General features: G+C 49.9%; 1 protein-coding gene and 1 long non-coding RNA gene across 3 annotated transcripts in view; one reads left to right on the plus strand and one right to left on the minus strand.

Moving 5' to 3' along the window:
* Positions 1 to 1,090: 1,090 nt before the first annotated feature.
* On the minus strand, positions 1,091 to 4,219 carry LOC148774791 (uncharacterized). The gene is made up of 3 exons (XR_016035424.1): positions 3,909 to 4,219; positions 2,044 to 2,252; positions 1,091 to 1,322 (listed from the first exon to the last, which is right to left on the minus strand). It is a non-coding gene; the product is annotated as an uncharacterized LOC148774791 (long non-coding RNA).
* A 231-nt stretch (positions 4,220 to 4,450) lies between these two features.
* Positions 4,451 to 25,447, plus strand: part of PRKCA (protein kinase C alpha) — a 316,402-nt gene continuing 295,405 nt past the window's right edge. The window contains exons 1-2 of one of the 2 annotated variants that reach the window (XM_055408778.2): positions 4,451 to 4,771; positions 6,873 to 6,904. In XM_055408778.2, the coding sequence (XP_055264753.1) occupies positions 4,599 to 4,771; positions 6,873 to 6,904 (205 nt within the window). In that variant the 5' untranslated portion in view covers positions 4,451 to 4,598. The remainder of the gene's footprint in view (positions 4,772 to 6,872; positions 6,905 to 25,447) is intronic. The other variant, XM_055408779.2, reaches the window with a different exon arrangement.

Consider the following 25,447-nt stretch of genomic DNA (forward strand, 5'->3'; position numbering starts at 1 on the left):
GGCATACAGACGTGGTGCCCTCACGTACACCTGTGTGTACGTGCACAAGCTTATTTAGGGCACACAGACGTGGTGCCCCTGTATACACCTGTGTGTATACACAGAAGCATATTTAGAGCATACAGACATGGTGCCCCTGTATACACCTGTGTGTATACACACAAGCTTTTTAGAGCATATAGACGTGGCTGTGCATGTGTGCTCAGTCACTTAGTCATGCCTGACTCTTTTGCAACCCCATGCACTGTGGCCCACCAGGCTCCTCTGTCCGTGGAATTCTCCAGGCAAGGATACTGGAGTGGGTTCCCATTTCCGACTCCAGGAAATCTTCCTGTCCCAGGGATAGAACCCACATCTCCTTCATTGGCATGTAGATTCTTTACCACTGAGCCACCCGGGAAGCCCAGATATAGGTGTACATACATCTAAAACATGGCATCTCCAAATACTGTTTTACATCCTGCTTCCTTCACTTACCTGGTGGCTCAGAGGGTAAAGCGTCTGCCTGCAATGCAGGAGACCTGGGTTCAATCCCTGGGTCAGGAAGATCCCCTGGAGAAGGAAATGGCAACCCACTCCAGTACTCTTGCCTGGAAAATCCCATGGACAGAGAAGCCTGGTAGACTACAGACCATGGTCTTGAAAAGAGTCGGACTTGACTGAGCGACTTCACTTTCACTTTCCTTCACTTACCAGGTAATTACGGACTTCTTAAAATGCAGTACATTCAGTTAGGGCTTGATGGTATTTTTCTCTGATGCTTTCCAAGAGTCTGGTCCAGGCAGCACCTCTGCAGAGAGTGTCAGGCTTACTCCTCAGAGTCAGGGATCAGAGGAGGGTTCTTACAAACCCCGCATTCAGTCTACCATTCCTGCTCTCCTGCGCCTTTCCCAGGAAACAGCAGACTCTAAAATCATCACTACTACCACGTCTCACTGACCCTCCCCCTGCACGGGGGTCTCTCTTTCTGGAAACCCCTCCATTTTAGTGACCCCATGGAGACCCTGCCAGGTGGGCTGCAGGGGCTGAAGCCAAATCTGGTCTCTGTACCAGCTATGGAATTAAATCTCAGAGTCAGAGTCTGGGGTGATGTACAGTAGTTTTATTGCTTTGCAGGCAGAGGGTGCCAGAGTGGCCTCATGCCCTCAGAACTGGTGTAAGTCCTGGAAGGGGCAGTGGGGAGCTTTATAGTAATGCTTCACAGAGGGCGTGATCAGCCCGTGGACGTCCTTCCAATGGACTGGTGCTGGGGTGGCGGGGAGTTGGAACCATTGTTGCAGTGACAGAGTAAAAAGATGAATGAGTTTTTTTCTTTCCCAATCCTGAGAACAAAGAAGATAAAGAGGCCAGGCCTGAGAATTCCTATTTTTTATTTTTTTTACTTTCACTGCTCCTAACTCTGCATGTCTGTACATCAGTCTGCGTTTCTGCGTTCCTAGTGTTTATCCTTACAACACCCTTTCCCTTGTGGTCACACATCGGAAAGAAGGCCCCAGAGCCACCGACCAGCCAGACTCAATTACTGGGTTCCTGATGCCAGCCTGTGACTGTCTCTGAAGCAACACAACAGGAAGACATCAAGAGCTGAACACCCTTACTCCTCCCCACCAACTACCACAGGCCCTCTTCTCACGGAAGCCCCTGGGCTCCTCATGGGGGCACAGTTCTTGAGCCGACGCCTACCATGTTCCCCTCTCTGCAATTCAGCATTGAAGCCACCTTTCTATTTCCTCCAAACTTTGTCTCCATATTTTTTTATTCAGCTTAGGTGGGCAGGGAAAGCCAAGATTGGGGCCAGCAACACCATCAACCTTCTGGTTCTAACCGGTCTGGGACCTAAGTGCTTGCAGGCAGCCTACCGTTAACTTCTCCCAGCTGGTGGGGGTTTCTGCACCTTCAAACCAGCTCAAAGATAGTGTTCTGGGTAGCCCTTGCAGGGTGGGGGGGATAGAGACCTTGTCCCACAGCTGATCTGCTTCTTTATGGTTCCTCCCTTGTTTCCACATCCCCTCCCTTCCCTAGTCAGCATTTATTTGAACTTACCTGTTGCTTCCCTGGTGGCTCAGAGGTTAAAGCGTCTGCCTCCAATGCCGGAGACCCGGGCTCGATCCCTGTGTCGGGAAGATCCCCTGGAGAAGGAAATGGTTAACCCACTCCAGTAACTCTTGCCTGGAGAATCCCAAGGGCGGAGAAGCCTGGTAGGCTACAGTCCATGGGGTCGGAAAGAGTCGGACAGGACTGAGCGACTTCACCTGTTGGAACACAGTGAAGGTCATTTGGGCTGAATGAAGCCTCTTTCCTTTAACCAAGACATGGGGACACAGAAGAGCTTAAGCGCCCAGGAGCCCCACAGGGCCCGGCTGGGTTTCAGGGCCACGTGTGGCCCATGCCCCCCACCCCCCGCCTTGCTGGGGCGGTGTTCCACGGCTCGAAGACCCCCCAGGTGCATCCCCAGGCTGCCCCGCAACTGAGTTCCGCTGTAGGCAACTGAGCACCTGCGCTCAGTCATCACTTAGGAAACTTCCAGGTAGTTCTCGCCCTACTCACAGGGAAGAACAGTAATAACGGAGGCAAGAAAGCAAAACCACAGCCCGAAGGGGACGAGACGCTGTCTCTGGCCTCTCCCCCCGAGAGCAGACTCCTCTCCCTGCGAGGTCCACTCGGTTCTCAGCTCACCTCCCTGTCCCTCTGCTCAGATGCCACTCTCAGCTATCACCCCTCCTCCCAGCTCTCCCATCTTTTTCTTCCGTTCTTACCTCAGAACTTCAGGGAAACAGAAAGAAGCTTGTCTTCACACAGGGGTGATGCCCTGTCTTAGAGCCAGGTGGTTTTGAGGCATGAATTTGTGTTTCTTTCTACTGACAATTACAAGTATTTACAAGTACCGTGATTTCTCCATGTAACTTACAAGTATGAAGCAATACAGGACTGTGCTTGAGATGGTAATAGTGTTTTGTGGAGAGCTTGCTCTATTTTCCTACATTCCCTGCTTTTCATTCCTTTCCTTGCATCTTCGTTTTTTTGGCTTCCTTGAACTGGCATGCATGTTAAGTCACTTCAGTCGTGTCTGACTTTTTGCGACCCCATGGACTGTAGCTCACCAGGATCCTCTGTCCATGAGATTCTCCAGGCAAGAACATTGGAGTAGGTTGCCATGCCCCGCTCCAGGGGGATCTTCCTGACCCACGCATGGAACCGTGTCTCTTGCATCTCCTGCATTGGCAGGTGGGTTCTTTACCATTAGTCCCACCTGGGAAGGCTCCCCCCACCCGGACTGGGGGCCCCATCCAAAGTGGAGAAGTTTCTGACCAGAATAGCGAGCAGGTGCAACGTTCTTAAGGCCCAAGAACACTGGCCGAAAAGGTTGTGAGTGAGAGCTCAAAGTACATGCCTCATTAAGGGCAGGTCAATTACTTACCCTCTCAAAACAAAGGACATTCCTACCAACAGGCGTTCAACTGAGCAATCTTAAAAAAAAGTGGTAGCCCTACTTGGCCTATGTAAGTATAGATCTTAGGAAAGATTTCTTCCTGCCTTCTCTATTTTTTTCCCTAACTTCTTGAAGGATTAAACATATCCAATACATGCATTAATTTCTGATCTGAGCGAATCTGACAATGAAAACAGTAATGAAACTTTTCCCTTATGTATTTTAGCATCCTCGGGGCAGAGTTAGCAAGTATTCGGCAAGTGACTAGTCGGTACTGCCCCACGCGCGTGCTTCGCCGGTCCGTGCCAGCCACGCTTTCACGGGGCAGTTTCACTCGGCAGTTTGCAGACGAACGGGCTGCGCTCGGCACCTGCCGGTAGGGCAGTCATCAGCTTTAGGCTGCAAAACCGAGTCTAAATTAAGGCTCTGGGCTTGTAAAGTCAAGAAGACCTGATCACCCACGCTGTAAGCGACGTACCCAACGGGTAACGGGGTGAACGGCTGGTCCCGTAGCCGTCCCGACACGCGAGACGCTCCACCGGGCGCGGGGCCGCCCTGCTCCGGGGCCGCCGGCGGCACGGCGTGCAGGTCCCGGGGGTTGAGCCTCAGAGCGGCGCGGGCGTCCGTCCCGGGACGGCGCTGGGTCCTGGAAGGGGGCGCGGCCAGGAGCCGGCCCGGGCGCGGGGCTGCGCCTGGGGCGGGAGGACGGAGCGCGGGAGGGAGGAGCCCGGCAAACCCGGGGGAACGCGAGAGGGCGCTTCCCGGGCGGCTCGGGGCCGCGGGGCCGCCGGCTCCCTCCGCGCGCGCCCCCGCCCCGCGCGCGCCCGCCCGCCCTCCGCGCGCGCCCCGGCCCCTGCGCGCCCCCGGCCCGCCCCGCGCGCGCGCCCCGGCCCCTGCGCGCCCGCGCCGGCCCGCCCCGGCCCGCCCCGCGCCCCCGGCCCGCCCCGCGCGCCCCCGCCCCGTCCGCCGGGCCGCGCTCGGGCATGCGCGGTGGGCGGGCCGCCCCCGCCGCCCGACTAGGAAGCGCGAGCGCCGGCGCCGCCGTCAGAGCCGAGCGGCCGCAGCGAGCCCGCGGCTGCGCTCCGCTCCGCGCCCGCCCGGCTCCCGGCCGCCCTCGGCCGCCGCCCGCGCCCCCCGCGCCCGGCGCGGCCGCAGGCGGCGGGGGACCATGGCCGACGTGTTCGCGGCCGCCGAGCCGGCGGCGCCGCAGGACGTGGCCAACCGCTTCGCCCGCAAAGGCGCGCTGAGGCAGAAGAACGTGCACGAGGTGAAGAACCACCGCTTCATCGCGCGCTTCTTCAAGCAGCCCACCTTCTGCAGCCACTGCACCGACTTCATCTGGTGGGTGCGCGCCCGCAGCGCGGCGGGGCCCCGGGCGGAGCCTCGCGGGGCGGCCGGGGGCGCGGGCGGGCGGCGGCCGGGCGGCCTGGCGCGGACCCGGGCCGGGAGCACGCAGGCCTGCCGGGGCTGCCCGCCGGGCCGCGGCCGCCGCGCGGGCAACTCCAGGCAGCGGGTCCCCCGGGCCGCGCTTCGCGCGCCGCGGCCGCCGGGTCTGCGGTCCCGCCCAGCCGGAGGGACCCGCGCGTGTGCTTGTTTCCTGGGCGACGGTGATGACTTTGACTGACTTTCAGAAGGCTGATGCCCCCTCTCCCCCAGCTGTTTTAAGAAAGCTAAGACTAAAGGCAGCACACACGCCTCACTGGAGAAGCGTTCGTCTTTTCCTCTTGGGTTGCCAGACCACCTGCACCCGTACTGTCTCTTGCCGCTGCCTGTAGGAAGCCCCCCGCCCCCCAGTCAGAGCCGTCTAGGCCTCCTTGACTCCCCCACCCCAGGGGCAGCGGCGCCGGGAGACTGCCCAGCCGCTGTGTGGCTCATGGATCCGGTGGGGCTCTTGAGAGAACGAACGCTGTTTGAATGCATCGCACAGGGAAACCGTCTCCAAGGGCGAGTCCCGCAAACGCGCTAATTAATAGATGCTTAACTTCTCCCTTCAGGGTGGCTCTATCTGAATCCGCCATACCTGGGGGAATCTTTAAGGGAAAGCCCCACAAATGTGCTAATAAGGTGCTTAGTGTCTTCGCTTCTTTTTAGAAATCCACTCCAAACCACACTTAAGTATAAAGCACAGCCCCTCTCTGAATGATTTCCGAGGTGTAGTCAGCGCCTGAAGCGGTTGAGCTCCGAGGTCAGTGTAGACAAGACTGCTTAGTTCTTGGAGCCTCAAGGCAGAGACATTGCGTTTAGTTAAGAGGACGTCTTCGGCCTCACGTGTAAGCTGTGAAATTCCATTGAAACAGAACAGACTGCCGATTACTTTTGCAGGACCAGGGTAGGGTAGAAGAGAGACTTGCAACCTCTACACCCAGGCTCGCTGAAGACTTGCCACTGTCCTTTGTTAGCCCCTGTGAACGGTTGTGGCCTGTCAGGTCACCAGGTGTAGCGTGAAGTGGCAATAAAGATCCCCTTGTCCTCTGCTTCCCTGATGCTCCTCTCTCCACTTAGCTGCAGAGCAGCCCCTCTGAAGTTCCAGGAAAATACTCCCCAGCACGGTCTAGCCGTGGTTTTAATTTTTCAGTTTTCTTCTCTGTTTCCCTGGTTTACAACTCAAATATTAAAGCACTGATATGTTAAAACTGTTTGCATTTAAATTTTTTTTGGGGGGTGGGGAGTGACTAATTATAAAGATATATGAAGTGCTTTGTAAATTTAAAATGCTATGTAAAGCAAGAGTTTATGACTCATAACCTTCTGAGAATTTTAATGTAGTTCATCCTAGTTGAAATGGTGTTTGCAATTTAATGTCCATGTCGGAGTTCTCTGCTTAGAGAGTAAATTCTCTAAAGTAATTTACAAGAGCAATATAGCTTCTGAATGTGCTTTGAATGCTGTTGGTTCACAGTAAAATCAGATCGTCATCTCACATGCAAACAATCGGGATGACACTGTAAAATCTGGCTCCTTTAAGCCAAAATAGTGTTAAGAGTGGTGCTACATGATAATTTCTAGGTAAATAATACTTCATAACAAATGAGGAAGCCACTTGTTTGTTTTTAGGGCAAAAGATTTTCAGTTGGTCTTTAGGGACCAAATTCAGCCATCTTTATAGATTTGGTTTTTTAACCATAAAGTTCTTCTTGTTACTTGAATATTGTAGCCAACAACTTTATAGTCATGTTCTTAAATTAAGTACTGATAAAATGTTAGGGGGAAACAAAAACTGGCAAGAACCTTGAATATGCTGAAATGAGTTTAGTGAGACTTTGGAGGCCAGATCTTTTCAAAGTTGACTTGACTCTGCACTCTGAGCTGTTTAGGCATGTTTTCCTGTCAAATCATTGGGTTTCATGTGCAAACCTTTACCTCTGTAGACTGCTTTGTCATATAACTGGCTTAAGATGTGGTGTCAACAGAAAATAAGACATTTTTCTTGTTTGTTTTTCAGGGGGTTTGGGAAACAAGGCTTCCAGTGCCAAGGTAAGCTGCCATGTTGGATTTTATTTTCAGGCACAACAAGAAATAAGCAATCCAGACGAGAACAGTGTTTCCAGTCATCTTTTATTTGATAAAAAAGCAAAGGCACATTTAGATGTTTTAAAAATGTGAAGGCTGTAAACTTGGGCCTGTGGGAAGAACACAATTTGGTATTTTCTGGTAATCTGCGTATAGACCTGCCTTTCTCTTCAAGGGAATAAAACCTTCCTGTAACTTTTTTTTTTTTTTTTTGTCAAGAACGTTCTTGTCAGAAACTGCTGTCTTTGTGGGTGTTCAGGAAAAAAATGGAATCATTTTGTGTTTGTGTGGCTTTTCTTCCTGTTTTGGCTCATCTTTTACCTAGGAACTGGGTTGGACTTCTCACTGTGGGCCATACAGCACCCTCATAAGATGCCTGGGGGTTTTGGTGACGGATTGCCAGCCAGAATCAAGTCTGCATGTTTTAAAGACTGCTGCCTGAGGCACGTCTCTCCCTCACATCGGTTTTGTGACAGCATCTGACACTCTTGGCCGCATCCACAGAAACGCATTTCCTCTCTGAACGTGCATTTATTTCACACACTCCGAATGCCCAGTTTTCCGTACCCTCTGTTTGTTGAAGCTTTTTTTTTTGAATGCTTTATTGCTCATGAAGGCATCCCAGGTCATTAGCTCTCCTCACTGTCTATATTATGTTTACTTAATCCTGGTTACGTTTCCCATCTGGGCTTCAGTTTATTAGGGCAAGTGGAAAGTACATTCTAGCCTGGAAAATATTATCCTAACACTGGTTAATATTAAGCGCATTAGAGATATGCAGGGTGTATACTCTTTGTGACTTTAACATTGTGCTAGCAAGTTGGTCACCTTTCAAAACCTTCCACACATTTGTGAATGTGTTTCTTATATACGTTTTCTAAACATTTTTGGATGCAGATATTTTATGGCATTACCCATCAGCATTCCACTTTTCTTTACACTGTTCTTAACACCCCTGTTGAATAAACTTATTTGGAGAGTCGCACTGAGTAATCCAGAAAGTCCTTTGAAAAAGGATGAGCGTGTGTCTCAGAGATAGAAGGAAAAGTGGCTCTCTCTGGTTCTCAGAGTTGTGGACCTGAGCTTCGGAGACAGCATTTGAAGTCTTTGAACATGGAGTTTAAGGATGTAACCTTGTGATTCTAGGCTAATGTGATTCTTTCTCCTGTCATTTTTGGTAATGTACTTGGACGGAGACCTATGGAAACTCATAAGGAAAAGTATTTACTAAATGTCCTAAATAATGTACAAGAGGAAGTGGGTACGTTATTTAAAAAATGATCATTTTCTACAGACAAAGAATCTGGGATAATGAAGTTGGCCCCTTTCAGACCTGCAGGTTTTGTTGCTGAAATTGGGGAGCGGGTGTGTTGACCGCGGCAGGACCCGATTGGGCTCCCGGGAGCGTCTGTGGAGCTTTCAGTGGGTCAGCAGGTCACTGGCCTCATGTCAGCATCGCCCCCTTTTACCTCAGTTAGAAAAGCGATGCTCGTATGTTGTACAAACACTGTATAAAGATGAAATTGTATCCTTGTTTTCTTTTCCCTCAGGCATAACTTCAGACATCCATGCATTCACTGAACTACACATACTTTTTAAAAAGATCTGAATTTTCGATCACTCTTACACATTTTTCCAGCAGTGGGTATGGGGAAGTGCTTCTTTCTCAGAACATCGGTTCTGCCTTGTTTAGTTGCATGTGTGGAAGCATCAGACTGATTCTCCTGTCTCTACTGCTGCTACTGCTGCTAAGTCACTTCAGTCGTGTCCGACTCTGTGTGACCCCATAGACGGAAGCCCACCAGGCTCCCCCGTCCCTGGGATTCTCCAAGCAAGAACACTGGAGTGGGTTGCCATTTCCTTCTCCAATGTGTGAAAGTGAAAAATGAAAGTGAAGTCGCTCAGTCGTGTCCGACCCTTAGCGACCCCATGGACTGCAGCCCACCAGGCTCCTCCATCCATGGGATTTTCTAGGCAAGAGACATTTTAATTGTTTCGAAGTTCTTAGCAAATGAGGCTGTCAGTATCCTTGGGCTCTAGTATAGGCATGTCTGCAATAGATACTTAGAAGTGTGTGGATACATTTTAAACTTTAATAAGCACAGCTAAGTTGCTCTCCAGAAAGGTTCCAATTTGTATTTCAGTATCAATGTGAGAGTACCACTTTCTCTTCACTCTTAACCAATGTTGGATAATACAAATAAATCCTCTGCATTTTTGCTTTAATAGATGAAAGGGCCTTCTTTCATCTCCTGTACGAGGTTAAGCACTTTTTCCAAAACATTTTAGCCTTTTTTTTCTATCTGTCCTGTGAACTTCCTTAACATTTGAAATTGAGGATCTACAAACCAAATTGTAGTAGTGAATGTGTGCTATTCTGTTTTTTTGTTTTTTTTTTTTGACTGTACCACTGAGCTTGCAGGATCTTAATTCTCCTACCAGGGATGGAACCTGTGCCCCCTGCAGGGTGGAAGCTGGGACTCCCACCAGGGAAGTCCCCATGCTCTTCTTTGCTTTGAAGAGTTAAACCAGATCTCTTTAATGAATTCCCCTATTATATTTACACATGTTAATTCCCAAAAGCCATTTCAAATATAAGTGTATCTGCCGTGAGCTAACTGCTTGTTACAGTTGCCGTGTGTCATCTGTATTTGACTCCGGCACGCCTATACTAACCTGTCATCTTATTGTTGGTTGTCCCCGAGGTAATGTTGGCTCGGGACGGTGGTGTTCTCCAGGGTTTAATTTTATTTTAATTGGAGGGTACTTGCTTCACCGTGTTGGATCGGTCTCTGCCGTGCATATGCACGTCCCCCCCCCCCCCCAGAGCCTCCCTCCCCATCCCAGCCCTCGGTTGTCGCTGTTGTTTAAGCGCTCAGCGGTTACCCAGCGTTTTCCTATTTTGCTGCTTGCCACACCCTTTTTAAAAAATTTTTTTTTGGCCACACCTCGAAGCTTACAGGATCTTAGCTCCCCGACCAGGGATCAGCCCTGTGCCCCCTGCAGTGGAAGCATGGAACCCTGACCAGTGGACCGCCAGGGACGTCCCTCTTGCCTCAGTCTTGACATTTGGTCATTTTGGAACATGTTTACGTTTTCTGCCAGTGTTACCGAAGTTACCTTCCTGTCGTCGCAGTTTGACAGACTTGTTCTTATTCAGAAGGCGTGCTGTTCTCGTCCGTGCCTGGCAGCACACGCCCTGGAGATGGCAGCTGGAGTCTAGGGCTGGCTTGGTACTCCGTCCCTGTCACTGAAGGAGGGGCAGTGTCTCTCGCTGCTGTAATGCAGCCTGTTGGTTTGCTCAGTAGATGACATATTTGCAGCCAAGTTGGCTTCAGCTTGAGAGGGGCAGGCACTCCAGATGAGTTGTGTTCATGGAGTAAGATAGCCTGAAATGCGTGTGCTGTCTTCCTAGTGAATGTCAAGAATTGGAAAGCAAAAGAAACAAGTGAGTTTTAGTCCTTGCAGCGGAATTTGTTACCTGTGCTGTTTAGAAATGGAGAAGGAGATGGAAACCCACTCCAGTATTCTTGCCCGGGAAACCCCATGGACAGAGAATCCTGGCAGGCTACAGTCCGTGGGACTGCAAAGAGTCGGACACAACTGAGCATGAACACGCTATCTAAAAAGCATGTTTTGTAAGAGTGTTCAAAAAAGTAAGATTTCCCACTTCTTTCCTTTCCCCAAGATATTCACGGAAGCAGGGACTTTCTGCAGGTCTGCCAGGTCATGCCCACCTTTCCTTGCTGGACTCTGCTGTCCTCCCGTTGTGGTACCAGGGAGAACCCTGAACACGTGTCCCCAGGGCAGCTGACACAGGAGGATCCCGTGCTGAGGGTGTGCTGCCTGACGTGGTGGAACCAGGGCCTGGATCACGAGGAGGCCATGGTAGATCTGGAAGCCATGGGACCTTCTTATGGTTCTTAGAGAGGAAGAAAAGTGTGCTGCTGTGTAGATCCGAGATGGCAGGACTCGAATCTGCCTTTCTTGTTTGTTCGGCTTACTGCTCTGTAGGTTGGCTCAATCTGTTCGGTGCTCATTTCACGTCTGTGAGGCTAGCAGAGAGCTGGTCCTTGGCTGCTTTTTTAAGAAAAGAAAGAACAAGAAGGATGCTTGTCTGGCCCTGGCCGTTCCTGAAGCTGAGCTTTAAGCCCGGAAGGCCTGTCCCTGGCTGGGAGCCGGTCCTGCTCGGCCTGCGTCCCCCAGTGTGTCCTGGAGCGGGGCTGCAGATGCACTTCCTCTGGGGCTGCGGAGCCAAAGCCGCTTTACTCCTGCTTTCTCTGCTGGAAACGGGAAGGAGCCAGCCCGACCTCTCTTTCCCTCCGAGTCAGGGAGACTCGTGCACTTCTCTAACTACAGTGACAGAAGCTGCTTCTCAAACCTGCATGGTCAGTCTGTTCCATCTGGTTAACCTGCCTCTCTGTCTTCCCTGCTCTTTCTATTCCTTCCCTCTTGGTGAATGTCACAAGGTGAACCGTCCTGTCACCCAGGCTCTCTGATTACGCCGTAGAGTGTGTGCTGTCACTTCAGTCATGTTCGACTCTGCAGCCCGCCTGGCTCCTCTGTCCGTGGGAGTCTCCAGGCAAGAACACTGGGCTGGGTTGCCGTTTCCTCCTCCAGGGGGTCTTCCCCACCCAACCCAGGGATGGAACCTGTGTCTCTTGCATCTCCTGCGTTGGCAGGTGGGTTCTTTACCACTAGCACCACTGAGAAGTCCACGCTCCAGAATGGCGTTAGAATGAGTCCCTGCGGATGAGCAGGATGTGTGGGGTCGTCCTCAGGGACTTCATTCACTTTCTAGGGCCTGCGATATGGCTCTGAGTCAGTGTGCAGTCTTGACCCACTTCCTGCTAAGAGCACACCAAATCCTGAACTTGACCTGTGACCCCGTGAATCTCTGTATTTTCCCGTCATTGAGGGTTAAAAGTCAGCTTTCCCTATACCTTTCCTGTTGACATTCTTTCTTAAAGGCCTGTCTCTGGATCGATATTTTAGCTCACCTGAACAGAATGGTGTCTGATCAATATTCTCTGAGAATGAAAGGTAATGTTTTGAATGAAGGAAAAAGAAAAGTGGCTCCCCTTTTAGCTGTAGGAGCTGAGGAATTCCAGAAAACCAGGTCTCTCTAAGGGAGGGTGACCTTTAACAGAGAGAGGGGTTGAGTTGGCAACTCTTTAGAAAAGGATGTCTAGTCATTCCCACACAGGCCTCAGAGTTCCGAGAGCCGTGCAGCGTGGTCAGCAGTGCTGGCGGGGCTGGGGGCTGAGACCCAGGTGGGGCTGCACCATGAGGCTGGGCTCCTTTGGCAGTCCCTGTCCTCCCCACGTGCTGGCTTGACTGCCCCTAGACTCTTGGACCACTGATTTTCAAAGTGGAAGCCGGGATTTTCCATTTCAAAACCGGTCAGCATCTCTTGGACCACTGATTTTCAAAGTGGAAGCCGGGATTTTCCATTTCAAAACAGGTCAGCATCTCAGGATCCCCTGCCGCCTTCTCATCTGATTTGTTGTGGTTTATTTGCTAAGTTGTGTCTGGTTCACTGTGACCCCATAAACTGTAGCCCCACCAGGCTCCTCTGTCCATGGGATTTTCCAGGCAAGAACACTGGAGTGGGTTGCCATTTCCTCCTTCAGGAGATCTTTCTGACCCAGGGGTGGAACCTGCATCTCCTACATTGTCAGGTGGATTCTTTACCTCTGAGCCATCAGGGAGGCTCTCCTGATTAGCAGCTGTGTGAACTATACATGAACTCTTGGTTATCTGAGTTCCAAAAAGACCAGTCCGAGTAAGAGTGTGTCTAATTTGAAACTCTGGAGGTTTTGCACTGAGGTCAGACCAAAGCCTTATTTCAGCTTCAAAGATGAAATTGCCTGTAATCCCCAAAATGCGGGAAAGTGTGATTAAGGTGGGCAGTTGGAAGGGTTAACAGTTTTTACTCGTTAGAAACAGAGACACAGGGAAAAAACTGGTGTTGGGGATTCCCGTTTGGTGCAAACTGATTATGAAATGATTTCTGGTTAATGGCTTTCTAAATCGCTGCTCTTCTTCTCAGTACGTTAAGTGAAAGTGCTTTTCTTCACACCGCACCCCCAAGCCGATGCTGAGGCGTGTGGCGTGGTTACTCCTCCTCCTCGGCAGTAGAAACCTCAAATGTTTTTTTGACACGTCCGTTTCCTTTAAAGTGACTTACTATCCTGAGTGTTTCACTCTCCTGGATGACTCTCAAATTTAAGTTTTCAGGCATGTTAACGCTCAGCACGCTCACTTCTTTTTTCCCCCCTCCAGGGTGTGTTTTCACAGTAGCACTCGTTGCCGGCAGAGCGTCCCTGTCGGTGTGAGCCCGGCTCCTCGCCAGGACGCGGCATCTCCTCAATCCTGGCTTTCTCAGGCACGCCTAGGGCTGCTCTCCTTCTTCCCGGCACCCGAGATAAGTGCTTGAGATGTGCTTTCCCAGGAAGTGTTTTCTCTTGATTGCTCTCCTCTCCCCGCCTGAATGGGCCCAGATGGTTCGCCTCACCTGCGAGTCTTCCCCTGAAGTGCCTCCCAGGCCTTTCCACCCTCCCTGCCGTGGGACCCTCCTTCTGGAGCGCGGCTTGCTGTTTGCTCTGTCCGCCTCGAGGGCGAGGACTGAGTCTTCCTTCTCCATCTCCAGTGTTTAATGCGGTGCCTGGCACTCAGTGGACACTACGTAAATATTTGCTGAGTGTGAGATTATATAAATATTAAACGGTATGAAGGATCAGGGTGACTTCTGCCTGCCTGCTATTTTTTAAAGTCTAGTTTATAATCCAAAGTCATGTCAGCTGGGAGGAAATCGTGAGATGGCTGAGAAAAGTACTTTCTGAAGCTGTGTCGTTGTTCAGTTGCTCGGTTGTGTCCGACGCTGTGCGACCCCACGAATGGCAGTGCGCCAGGCCTCCCTGTCCTTCACTGTCTCCTGGAGTTTGCTGAGACTCACGCCCATCGAGTCGGGGGTGGGCCATCCGTGCCGTCCAGCCGTCTTATCCTCTTTTGCTCCCTTCTCCTCCTGCCCTCCATCCTCCCCTGCACCAGGGTCTTTTTCAGTGAGTCAGCTCTTTGTGTTGGCTGGCCAAAGGATTGGAGCTTTAGCGTCAGTCCTTCTAGTGAATACTCAGGGTTGATTTCCTTTACGATTGACTGGTGTGATCTTGAGATCCAGGGGATTCTCAAGATTCTTCTCCAACACCACAGTTCAACAGCATCCATTCTTTGGTGGTCAGCCTTCTTTATGGTCCAGCTCTCACATCCATACATGACTGCTGGAAGAACCATAGCTTTGACTAAATGGACCTTTGTTGGCAAAGTGATGTCTCCGCTTTTTAATATGCTGTGTAGGCTTGTCATAGCTAAGAGTGCTTAATCAAAATATAGAATGGAGAATTCCAGTTTGTCCCTGTAAGTTCTGTGAAATGTTAAACCTACTGAATTTAGAATGATAGGAATAAACTACGTAGTGCGTCTGCCTTCTGACTGAGAAGTGTCCAGGCATCTGTGAATCTCCCGCACAAGTTAAACAGGAGCCTCTGGTGGGCCGCAGCAGTGTCCAGCCTCGGGTGCAGGGCAAGAAGCTCAGCCAGCACCAGTGTGTGTGTGACAGTCACTGAAATGGTCCTTTGCTTGGGGATTGCTAGTAGCTGAAGCCTGATTGTCATGCTCCAGAGGGAGCAGGAGCTTGGCTTGACACTGGCGGTTTTAAACTTCTTGTACCTGGAAGGTTTCTGTGCCCTCACAGGAGGCGGGGCGGGTAGTGGTGGGGTGGGTGCCAGGGGAGCTGCTGTCAGCGAGTTACGAGCCCTCAGCAGGCGTCAGTCCATCGAAAGATAGACGTGTGTTGAATGCAGCCACTTGCCGAACGTGCACGAGCTCTCATCTGAGATCCGTTTGTTCAGAAGCCCCCCGTTAAGCACAGGGTGTGATCATTTTGAAATGAGTCCTGATGAATCTGCCAGGCCAGTGATGGGGTGGAGCTCGGGCGTAAACTCTAACAGTTCTGCAGAGAACACTTTTCAGAGCCAAACGGAAACTTTTTGGTGCCTACAGAGCCTAAGTTTATGTGAGGGGAGGAAAGAATGACGCCGTGAAGGGAAACGCTGAAACACGCCTGGGTAACAGAGAATTAAGACCTCACTGTCCTCCTCTGTCCGTCAGAATTTCCATGACAAACCCTTCGAGTCTCTTCCCACCCAGCAAACCTCTTGTTAGACTTTGACCTGAGACATGAACATTTCAGGGTTGGCATGGCCCTCGCAGTCAGATCTGGTTGAAATTACTACGGCTACATTAAAAGAAACCCTCTATTAAATTATGCAGAGGGGGAGATGGTTTCTGGAAATAATTTCTACCAGGAATGGAATAGAGGGGAATGATGTGATAAAGTGTCAGTGTCAGCACAAGTTATGAATTGCCTAAGACCGAGCTCAGTGGGTAAGGTTAGCGGGAGGGCAGCTCATCTTGGCTGGCTTCAGGTGCTCTTTCCCCCTACGCCTGCACGTCTCTAGTTCTGGCATCTTGGGAATTACAAGGTCATTTGTTTTCTGGGTTAAGTAGGTAGGTAAGAGGTAAGGGTGGAAGCCCAGGACCTGGAGATGTACTGTACGTAAGTTTAGATCCAACTGGTGTAAGAAAGGAGCCTCTGGTGGGCCGCAGCAGAGGAAGACCTGATCAACAGCTGAATTCTGAGCAAGGTTTTACTCTAGAGATCCAATACCTGAGTGCCAGCTGTCCTGTCAGTGAGACTGATTCTTGGAGTGGCGCGTCTAGTCTCTCACCCGGCACTTCTGAAAAGGGCAAGTGTTACTCCCACTTTCAGTTCAGTTCAGTTCAGTCGCTTAGTCGTGTCCGACTCTCCGCGACCCCATGAATCACAGCACGCCAGGCCTCCCTGTCCATCACCAACTCCCAGAGCTCACCCAAACCCATGTCCACAGAGTCGGTGATGCCATCCAGCCATCTCATTTTCCGTTGTCCCCTTCTCCTCCCTCCCCCAACCTTTCCCAGCATCAGAGTCTTTTCCAGTGAGTCAACTAAGAGCAAACCAAAGCACAGGAGTTTGCTGACTTGCCCGAGGTCGCCTAGTTGGGAAGTGGTGTAGCTGGACTCATACCGGGCAGTGCGGGTTTGGACCCCATGCTGTTAACCCAGTGACCCTCTGCCCTCAGGCTCCCCCTGCTTTGTCAGACTTCAGTTACAACCCTCACTGGACAGTGGAGGTGTGGAAGGATGCGTCTTTATTTGTCGTTGTTCCGTTGCTAAGTCCTATCTGGCTCTTGGCGACCCCATGGAGTGCAGTGTGCCAGCCTTCCCTGTCCTTCACTGTCTCCTGGAGTTCGCTCAGATTCATGTCCAGTCGATCAGTGATGCTATCGGGCCATCTCATCATTGGTCACCCCCTTCTTTTGCCTTCAGTCTTTCCTAGCATCAGGGTCTTCTCCAGAGAGTCAGCATCTCTATTCCCACCTGGCAAATAGGTTCATCAGTACCATTTTTCTAGGTTCCATATATATGCGTTAATATACTATATTTGTTTTTGTCTTCTGAAGCTGGTTCTGTTGATAACAGTCGGAAGTGCAGGGTTTTGCAGCCTTGAGATTAGGACTGGAGGCGATACACTGAGTTATAATAGGCTTACACACATTAATAAGGGAAATAATGAAGAAATAAAGCATTCATAATCTGTAAAACCGGTAGCACTTTGTGTTTTAAAGACTGCATACCGATTTGTTCAGCCATTGTTCCTGTTCACGATCAGTAGTTATACTTCCTTCTCCATGGTGCTAAACTCTAGGAAAGAGTTATAATCCTAAGCAGAACCCTTGGGAAAGGATGGTAAAGGGGTGCTGCAGGGCACCCTGGTGAGAATGTAAGGTGGGCTCTGTGCTCGATTTCAGATTTGCAAAGGAGGGACTCATAGGGGACTGCTGCTGTGATGGCACGTGCTCAGCATGTGCCCCCGCCGCCTGGGAGCTGGCGTCCCTGCTGCTTCCGCAGGGCGGGGTGCTGGGCAAAGGCTGAGGCCTGGCCCACCGTGGGCTGGCCTGGAGAGCAGGCTGAGGGACTAAGCGTCTGTCTCACTGCAGAAAGTCCTCAGCATCTGAAGCTGTACCGTAAGCGGCCAATCCATTTTACTCAGTTTTTCACTCGATTCTCCTTCTGTCACGTTTTTTAATAAAGTATGATTTGTGTTGCTGTTTGTTGTAATTGGAATAAAACGCACTGATTCGGGAAAGCTATGCTCATGCTTGTAAAGGTTTTCCTTAGTTTGCTTGGATTTGTTTTGAAGTTAAATGAGCTTCAGTTGTTTTCCTCCTCTTCTTGAATTACTACCTGCAACTATTTGTAATTGCCTTAAAAGGTGGAAATGGGAGATGGTTACCTTTTAAAACTTTGAAACTTGCAGCTTGATTCTTGACTATTTACAGTGTAAGGAGTAGTTTAAATCATACTTTTTGTTCTCAAAGATGCTTAATGCAATTATAATCATGAGAAGTCACATATGAGTGCTTAACATTAAGAGGCAGGCTTCCCAGGTAGCGCTAGTGGTAAAGAATCAGCCTGCCAATGCAGGAGAGTCAAGAGACAAGAGTTCGAACCCTGGGTTGGGAACATCCCCTGGAAGCAAGAATGGCAACCCACTCCAGTGTTCTTGCCTGGAAATTCCAGGTTACCAAATGATCATGTGGGTCATAATACCTAATTTTTTAACTGTGAACTTTTATATCGGGGTATAGCCGGTTTAGAGCATTGAGAAAGTTGACAGTTTCAGGTGGACAGCGAGGGATCTTAGCTGTAGGTGTACGTGTGTCCATTCTCCCCCAAGCGCCCCTCCCCTCCAGGGTGGAGCATAACACTGAGCAGAGTCCCCTGCGCGGGACAGAAGGTCCTTGTTGGTCATCCATGTAAAATACAGCAGGTTGTACACCTAATTCTGAAATCTTCTGAGGAAATCTAATTTTTTCCCATGCTGATCACTAAATGACTAAAATGTCTAAAATCACTTTTGATTACTAAAGTGATTTTTGTTGCTTTAGTTTGACATTAGTTTCTACAAATTAGTTTGAGTGACTTATTAACATGGGAAACTCTATCACTCTTCTGCTTTAATTTGCGGATAGACAGTTCAGAAGCAGGCAGGACTGATATTTATTCTCTAGGTCCAAGGTCAAGTCTGGCTTAAGGGCTGCTGTTTTCCCTTTGTTCATCTGTGCCACCAAGCGTCACAACACCTGACGGCTGAGTTGAGTCTGTGCTCGTGTGATGCAGATTAACTTGCAAAATCACGTTTTATGAAGATTAGTTGTTGGGTGGGAGCTGGAGCAGTTCATGTTTGAGACTTCCATGGTTGTCTGAAATGAATAATGCTGTGGAGTGATTGAGATAAACGGCAGAGGTATTGGAGATCAGAGGCTGACTCACTGGGCGAGGTTCTGGACTGACTGGATTCAGTTAATAGGATGGTGAGAAGCGTAACACACTCTTCATGATCAATAAAAGCATAAACTCAGAATTCACGACATTAACTTTGATAGGCTCACTCTGAGCAGGATGCTTGGGTAGCTTGCTTAATGGTGGAGGATTAATTGAAGTCCTGAGTTTTATCCCAAATTCTGAAAATGCATCAACTTCTAGCTTCTGTTTTCCCATGTGTCCCTGTCGTGTCAGGTTTTATTTGATGCTCTGGATACTTTGTCTGAAGCTATGTGGAGACTTAGAATTAAAAAGAAAATTTTCAGTAGAAAAGAGTTGTGTCAGATGGGCAAGATTTTAGTCACTAAGAAGCTGGATAGCACTCCTAACCATTAGATTTAATATTATGTATCTGTAATTAAAAACAGGCTTCTATTTAAATGTAGGTTAATCATCTGAATCCATGTGCATTTATATACTGACCTTGACCTCCTTGGTGAATTCTGTAGTTACAAGACCAGGAAGAGCCTTGGTCTTGGAATTCAAGTGGGGAGGGACTGTGGAGGCTGTGTGACTGGTGGAACTGGCCAGGAGGGTGCCACGCTGTGTGTGAACCCAGCCGCAGAGCTGGTCTGCATGCCCGGCTTGTGCAGTGGTGGTGCTCCCAGGGCCGCTTCCTGCTTCCTGGTGGCTCATAAGCCTTCGCACTCTGCGTCCTCTGCAGTCTGAAACCTTCAGTTCTACGACCAGCGAGTCTCGGTGCTTGTCCAGGAATCTCTGTATGAAAGCCTGAGGAAATCTGCAAACAAAGCCGGCACTGGAGAAACGGCAGCGCCTTTTGGAGACAAGTGGGCATTGTGCTCTGAAGCCTGGGAGTTTTATTGAGTAAAGATTGTACATTTATCTTTCATAATTAGATTGCTAGTCTGGTAATAACGTAAGGACCTGGACTAGGAAATGGCATTCTGCTCCAATACTCTTGCCTGGAGAATCCCGTGGACAGAGGAGCCTGGCGTGCTGCAGTCCACGGGGCAGCAGAGTCCGACACAACTGGGCACACACGCGATAACAAAGACCTGTTTAAAGCATCGAGAGTGCGTCAGGCGCTGTGTTGAATGAGAATTCACAGGCAGGGAAAATTGCTCTGCTTGAAATCACGTGCTTTCTGACTTTTGTCTTTTTAATACTGGCTCCTCTTGGCTCTTGGCAGCGAGCGACTCCCCTGAGCTGCTGAGTCTGCCCTTGGTCGTCCACTCATTAAGTTGTGTCTGACTCCTTGCACCACCGTGGACGGCAGTGTACCAGGCTTCCCTGTCCTTCACTGTCTCCTGAGATTTGCTCAAACTCATGTCCCTCGAGTCGGGGATGCCATCCAGCCGTCTCATCCCCTGCCTCCCCCTTCTCCTGCCCTCCGCTTTTAATCTTGCACTGAGATGTTGCGACAGAGCTGACTGTACACTTGAAGCACGCATGTGCAAATGCGATATTGTTAGCCTCTGAGTGTGCAGAGTCTAGTAGCCGCCCCCCCCAAGCAGGAAGGGCGACTGAATGTAACCATCAAGTTTGTTATTTAGTGGTTTTGTTTTCTGTAGTACAGGTAACTCCGTTGTTAGAATTGAAATTATTTCTCAGCAGTGGTACAAATATAGAAATTAAATCTTAGTTTCAGTGTTGACTTGAGGTTCTTTTTTAAAAAATTATTTGTTTCTCTGAGGGTCTTTTAGTTGCAGCATGTAGGATCTATTTCCCTGACCAGGGATGGATCCTGGGCCCCCTGCACTGGGAGCATGGAGTCTCAGCCCCTGGATCTCCAGGGAAGTCCCGACTTGAGGTTCTGATCTTAGAAATACGTAAATTCAGAAAATACACAGAATGATGAAACGGAAATGAAGCATGGGCCTTTTGCATACCTTTTTCAGTATTTTCTAAATCCAGACACAACATAAGTCTTCTAACTGCTCCGTGGAAAATTTTCTTTATGTCCTAGATTTCTAAGTTGCTTTAAAAATGAGCCAAAAATGTTCGTTTCTCCCCCCCACCCCCTATCTCGGTCAGTTTCTTTATCCTAGCTCTCAGACATCTTTATTGCTCCAAGAAAGTTTGAACCTGGATTTAAATTTAGGAAATCCTCAGTACACTATCACTGCTGATTTTATATATATGTGAACACTTCTGAAGGTCTGCTAGGACTTAGGAGTGGGAAGTTTCTAGGCCACCTTTTTTATCCTTTGTGCCTGCTGTTAGATGTGAGTTGTTGCCTGCTTTGAATAATAGCCTTCCTTTTCAAATTCAGTTCACTTTTCTGAGAAAGTCTTTGACCCTGCAGTGGGACAGTGAGTTCGGACAGTCAGTTCTGCAGACGTTTCCTCCTCTAAAGTGTGACTTTTAGACCCGTCACGTCCGGACACCTTCTCCAGTTCTGTTCCGCGGTTGTCCACAGACCCTTGCACATTTCAAGTAACTGGAAATGTCCTTAAGTCTCTCTTAATCTACAGCGTCCTCTTTCATCCCCATTTCCTTATCTGGGAGCGTCCTTGGGCTTTGAGACCTGTAGACCTCACTTTGCCCTCAAGTGACTGAGCAACACTTGGCTCTAAGGGGAGCTTTTTATCATCCAGATCCTTAAATCTCTGGAAGAAACAGTTTTCCTTCAAACTTTTGAACTAATTCTAGACACTGGAAGGTTGAAAAACGGTCCAGGGAGTATGTCTGTCTGTCTCGCTTCCCCCAATATTCAGTTCAGTTCAGTCGCTCAGTCGTGTCCGACTCTTTGCGACCCCATGGACTGCAGCATGCCAGGATTCCCTGTCCATCACTAACCCCTGGAGCTTGCTCAAACTCCTCCAATATTAACATCTCACATCACCGTAGTATGATTATGAAGAACAGGAAATTCACATTGGTACAGTATTAGCTGTAGATCTCATTTGAATTTTCACCAGTTTTTCCGCTAATGCCCTCCTTCTGTTGTGAGGCCCTATGCAGCAGTGGTCCCCACCCTCGGCTCCAGGGACCGGTTTCATGGAAGCCGGTTCTCCGTGGACGGAAGTGGGGACGGTTTCAGGGTGATCCGGGCGCGTCAGGGTCACTGTGTGCCGTGCCTCTCTTGCCGCTGCATCAGCTGCTCCTCAGATCGTCAGCACGGGTCCTGCTGCGCACGACCCCGCCTGCGCCTGATCTTTAGCCCCCTCAGATCGTCAGCACGGGTCCTGCTGCGCACGACCCCGCCTGCGTCTGATCTTTAGCCCCCTCAGATCGTCACTCTGGGTCCTGCTGCGCACGACCCCGCCTGCGCCTGATCTTCAGCCCCGGGGACCAGTCACGTTTGCCCCGCTTGTCTGGCGGTGCATCGGCGCAGTCAGGTGTCTTCCTTGACAACGAGCCGACCGCGCCTTTGCCTCGTTGCCCTTGGTCGCACCGGGGCAGTGCCAGGCTGGGTGGGCTCTGCTCGTGTTCACTGGTTGCTGAGTGCTTGTCATTCAGCTCATGTTGCCCTTTGTTGCCAGGAATCTTACCTACAAGCAGAAGCCTAAGAATGGAAGCCCCTGGTGGCCAAGGGTCTCCTGCGCCTGCAAGGATTTTTCTGGGGAGATGAACTAGGAGTTCAGCTTGATCTGGAAGGCCACCTTGTTCTCTGGGCTGTCATCCAGTACTTTGTGTGATGCTGGGAATGCTCTGTAATCAGCGTTGTCTTGTTGTGTCATCATCAGCAATGTCTGCTTGTCGGGCCCTTGAAATGCGGAACCCAATTTTTTGTTGCAGTTTATTTGTAAAGTTGAATGTTGCTGTTCAGTCGCCAAGTCTTGTCTGACTCTCTGTGACCCCATGGACTGCAGCTTGCCAGGCTTCCCTGTCTTTCACCATCTCCCAGAGCTTGCTCAGACTCAGGTCCGTTGAGTCGGTGATGCCGTCCAACCGTCTCATCCTCTGTCGCCCCTTCTCCTCCTGCCCTCAGTCTCTCCCAGCATCGGGGTCTTTTCCAACGAGTTGGCTCTTTGCATCAGGTGGCCAAAGTATTGGAGCTTCGGCATCTGTCCTTGCAGTGAGTATTCAGAGTTGATTTCCTTTAGGATTGACTGGTTTGATCTCCTCGGCGTTGTTAGTGGCTGTGGTAGCAGAGTTCAGCTTTAGAGAATCCTGAGGGAGTAAATCAGATCATACCCTTTTAAGCCTTTCCTTGTAGAATAAGATGCAGATGTGTTAAGCCCCACAGAAAGTGCGCGGTCGAGCGGGTCGCCACGTAGCCCACGCTGGTGCAGCCGCCCCCGGGTCAAGCGGATGAGCGCGCTAGTCCTCCCCTTGTCTCGTTTCTTCCCCCAGAGGAACTCCCGCTGTGACTTTTAGATCATCACTTCTGTGCGTTGCTTTTAGTTTTGCTGTGTGGCTATCCACAGACTCTGTAGTTTCATCTTGCACACTTAAAATAACTGGAAATGTCCTCACGTCTCTTTTAATCTACAACTTCCTCTTTCATACCCCTTTCACTTTCTGGGGGCGTCCCTGGACTTTGGGACCTGTAGACTTTCCCACAGTCGAATCCTGTTAACTGAATGCTCATAGCCCATCATATTCCTCTGTGCTTTCTGCAAGCTGGCACCTGGATCCAGAGGTTCTCTTGGATTTGAGTTCAGTTTGGGTCTGTAGTTTCAGATGCCTTTTTAAGGTCACATGCATGTTACTCACACATATATTAATGTGGAAAGACCTTAAATGAGGTTTTTCTATCAAAGTATCCAAAACTGAGAAAGGAACATAAGCCAGTTGAACTAGTATAGTTTTACAGGGCATGGTACACAACCTGGAAACAGGGGCTGCGTGCTGCTCGTGGAAAACTGTGTTGTCAGGGGTTTTCCCTTAAGTGGACGGCGTTCATTACACCTCTATGCAAAGTTTAGTTTTACCCAGTACTTCTGTGGGCAAGAGGTGTGTGTGTAGGGGGGATGTCTGTCTGTGGGTGGTGGAAATAATCACCGATTGAATTGCTATACAGTCATTTTCTTGTCTAAACCTTCCCCACACAACCGTATACGTGGTCTGTTTGTTCCTGACCTCGGTGTCCAACACGAGATCAAAACTGGGTCTTACAGTCATCTTTGTGCAGTGGAACATGTGGGGGCATGGAGAGTAAGCCTGTGAGGAGCGAGTTCGGGGGCTTCCCCTTCGGAGGAGAAGACTGTCAGCTCCTGGCTCTGCTGTGCACAGAACCGTGTATGAGCTGCTGATACGGACGAGGGTTTTCCTAAGAGTGAGCAGACCCTCTGAGTCTTATCAGGGAGTATAACTGGGTAATATGACTTACACACGGGCGCTGAAGCGTATATAAAAAGTCAGCGTGTATAAGTTAACGTGTGCAAATTAAGAGCCCTCCCTGTGGCCAACGGGCACTAGACTGGAGGTGAGGTAACCTTGGTTTAGATCCCTCTTTGCAGTTGAGGCGGGGGGTTTCCCTAGTGGCTCAGAATCTGCCTGCAATGCAGGAGACCTGGGTTTGATCCCTGGGTCAGGAAGATCCTCTGGAGGAGGGCATGGCAACCCACTCCAGTATTCTTGCTTGGAGAACCGCATGGACAGAGGAGCCTGCTGGCCTGCAGTCCATGCGGTCGCAAAGAGTCAGACATGACTGAGTGACTGACCCTTTTCTTCCACTCTGCACTGGGGGCGTTGGACTCTGTTGAGGGGTAGCAAGCACGCGGCATTGCTGCCAGCTGCTGTCAGATAATATTGGTCTCTTTCAGGGTCCTCCTTTAGTGTCAGAACCCTCAGCCCAGGCTCCGAGTGGCGGCTGTGCAGTGGTGATTGGAGTGGGCAGGGGGCCGAGCCCCGTGTCAGGCTGCCTGCCTCCTAGCGTCCTGCCAGCCGTTGACCTGCTGCGGCGCCGCCCCCAGCCCAGTGTTTGTGTGTCCCCTCCTTTAATTATCCCCGGAAGCACAATATCTCGGGAAAATAATCTATAGTGCTGGATTTTTTTCTAAAAATATTATCATTGAAATGCTGAAAGTTTCATGCAAAACAAACCACTGGTTGCTGGGGACTGGCCTTTAGCCAGGAATTGAGTTGATTTAGGATTGAAAAAAAGAAATCCCCTGGTCCTTCCTCGATGTTTTTCTTGATTGGCAGCATGTAAAATGTTAATTTTCTGGCTTTCAGGGTCCAAGTGATTTTTTTTTTTTTTTTTGCCTGTCTAACTTATGTGAATGCCTTACAGTTGAAATCTGGCATTTGAGTTGCGTTTTGGTTTTGTGGCATTTTGCAGAGTTCTGTGACCCAAATAATGACTCTGGAGCCCCTTTCTAATCTGGAGAGAAAATAAAAATACTGGGAGAAGAACTTTGCACTTTATATTGTAGGAGCCATAGGCTGAAATAATGGTACCCTGACCCCAGTGATCTGCATGGAGATCCAACCAGTCCATCCTAAAGGAGATCAGTCCTGGGGGTTCACTGGAAGGACTGATGCTGAAGCTTCGATACTGTGGCCACCTGATGCGAAGAGCTGACTCATTGGAAAAGACCCTGATGCTGGGGATATTGAAGGCGGGAGGAGAAGGGGGCGACAGAGGGTGAGACGGTTGGATGGCGTCACTGACTCAATGGGCATGAGTTTGAGCAAGCTCTGGGAGTTGGTGATGGACAGGGAGGCCTGGCGTGCTGCGGTTCATGGGGTTGCAAAGAGTTGGACACGACTGAGCTACTGAACTGACCCCAGGGATGCTTGTTGGTAGTGGGATTCAGACTTGTGTAGGAGAGGAGATCTTGATGGACACAAGTCAGGGTGCCATACTCCTAAAACTGTTCAGAGCAGCTGAGGGAGAGGAGAGAAGCCCTAAAGGGCGGGTAGTTGTGATTTATTATTCTTTTTTGGAAAGCTTGCTTACAATCCTTTGAGCTAGATAGAGCCCTAGGATTACTTTGAGTATATAGGACTGCATGCCTTTGCATGCACAAATCCTGTCTGTGCAAATTTGACCTTTAAAATTTCCATTACTGTCCGCATTCTGTCTCTCTGCCCCCGCCCCCAAAAGCTGGCCTTTGTGAAGTTTTGCATCTTATGGTTGATGTTGAGGCCCTGAGACTTACGTCTGTG

Source organism: Moschus berezovskii, chromosome 20, assembly GCF_049115385.1.
Source record: "Moschus berezovskii isolate FMDL1 chromosome 20, NW_MosBer_1.0, whole genome shotgun sequence".
Classification (NCBI taxonomy): Eukaryota; Metazoa; Chordata; class Mammalia; order Artiodactyla; family Moschidae; genus Moschus; species Moschus berezovskii.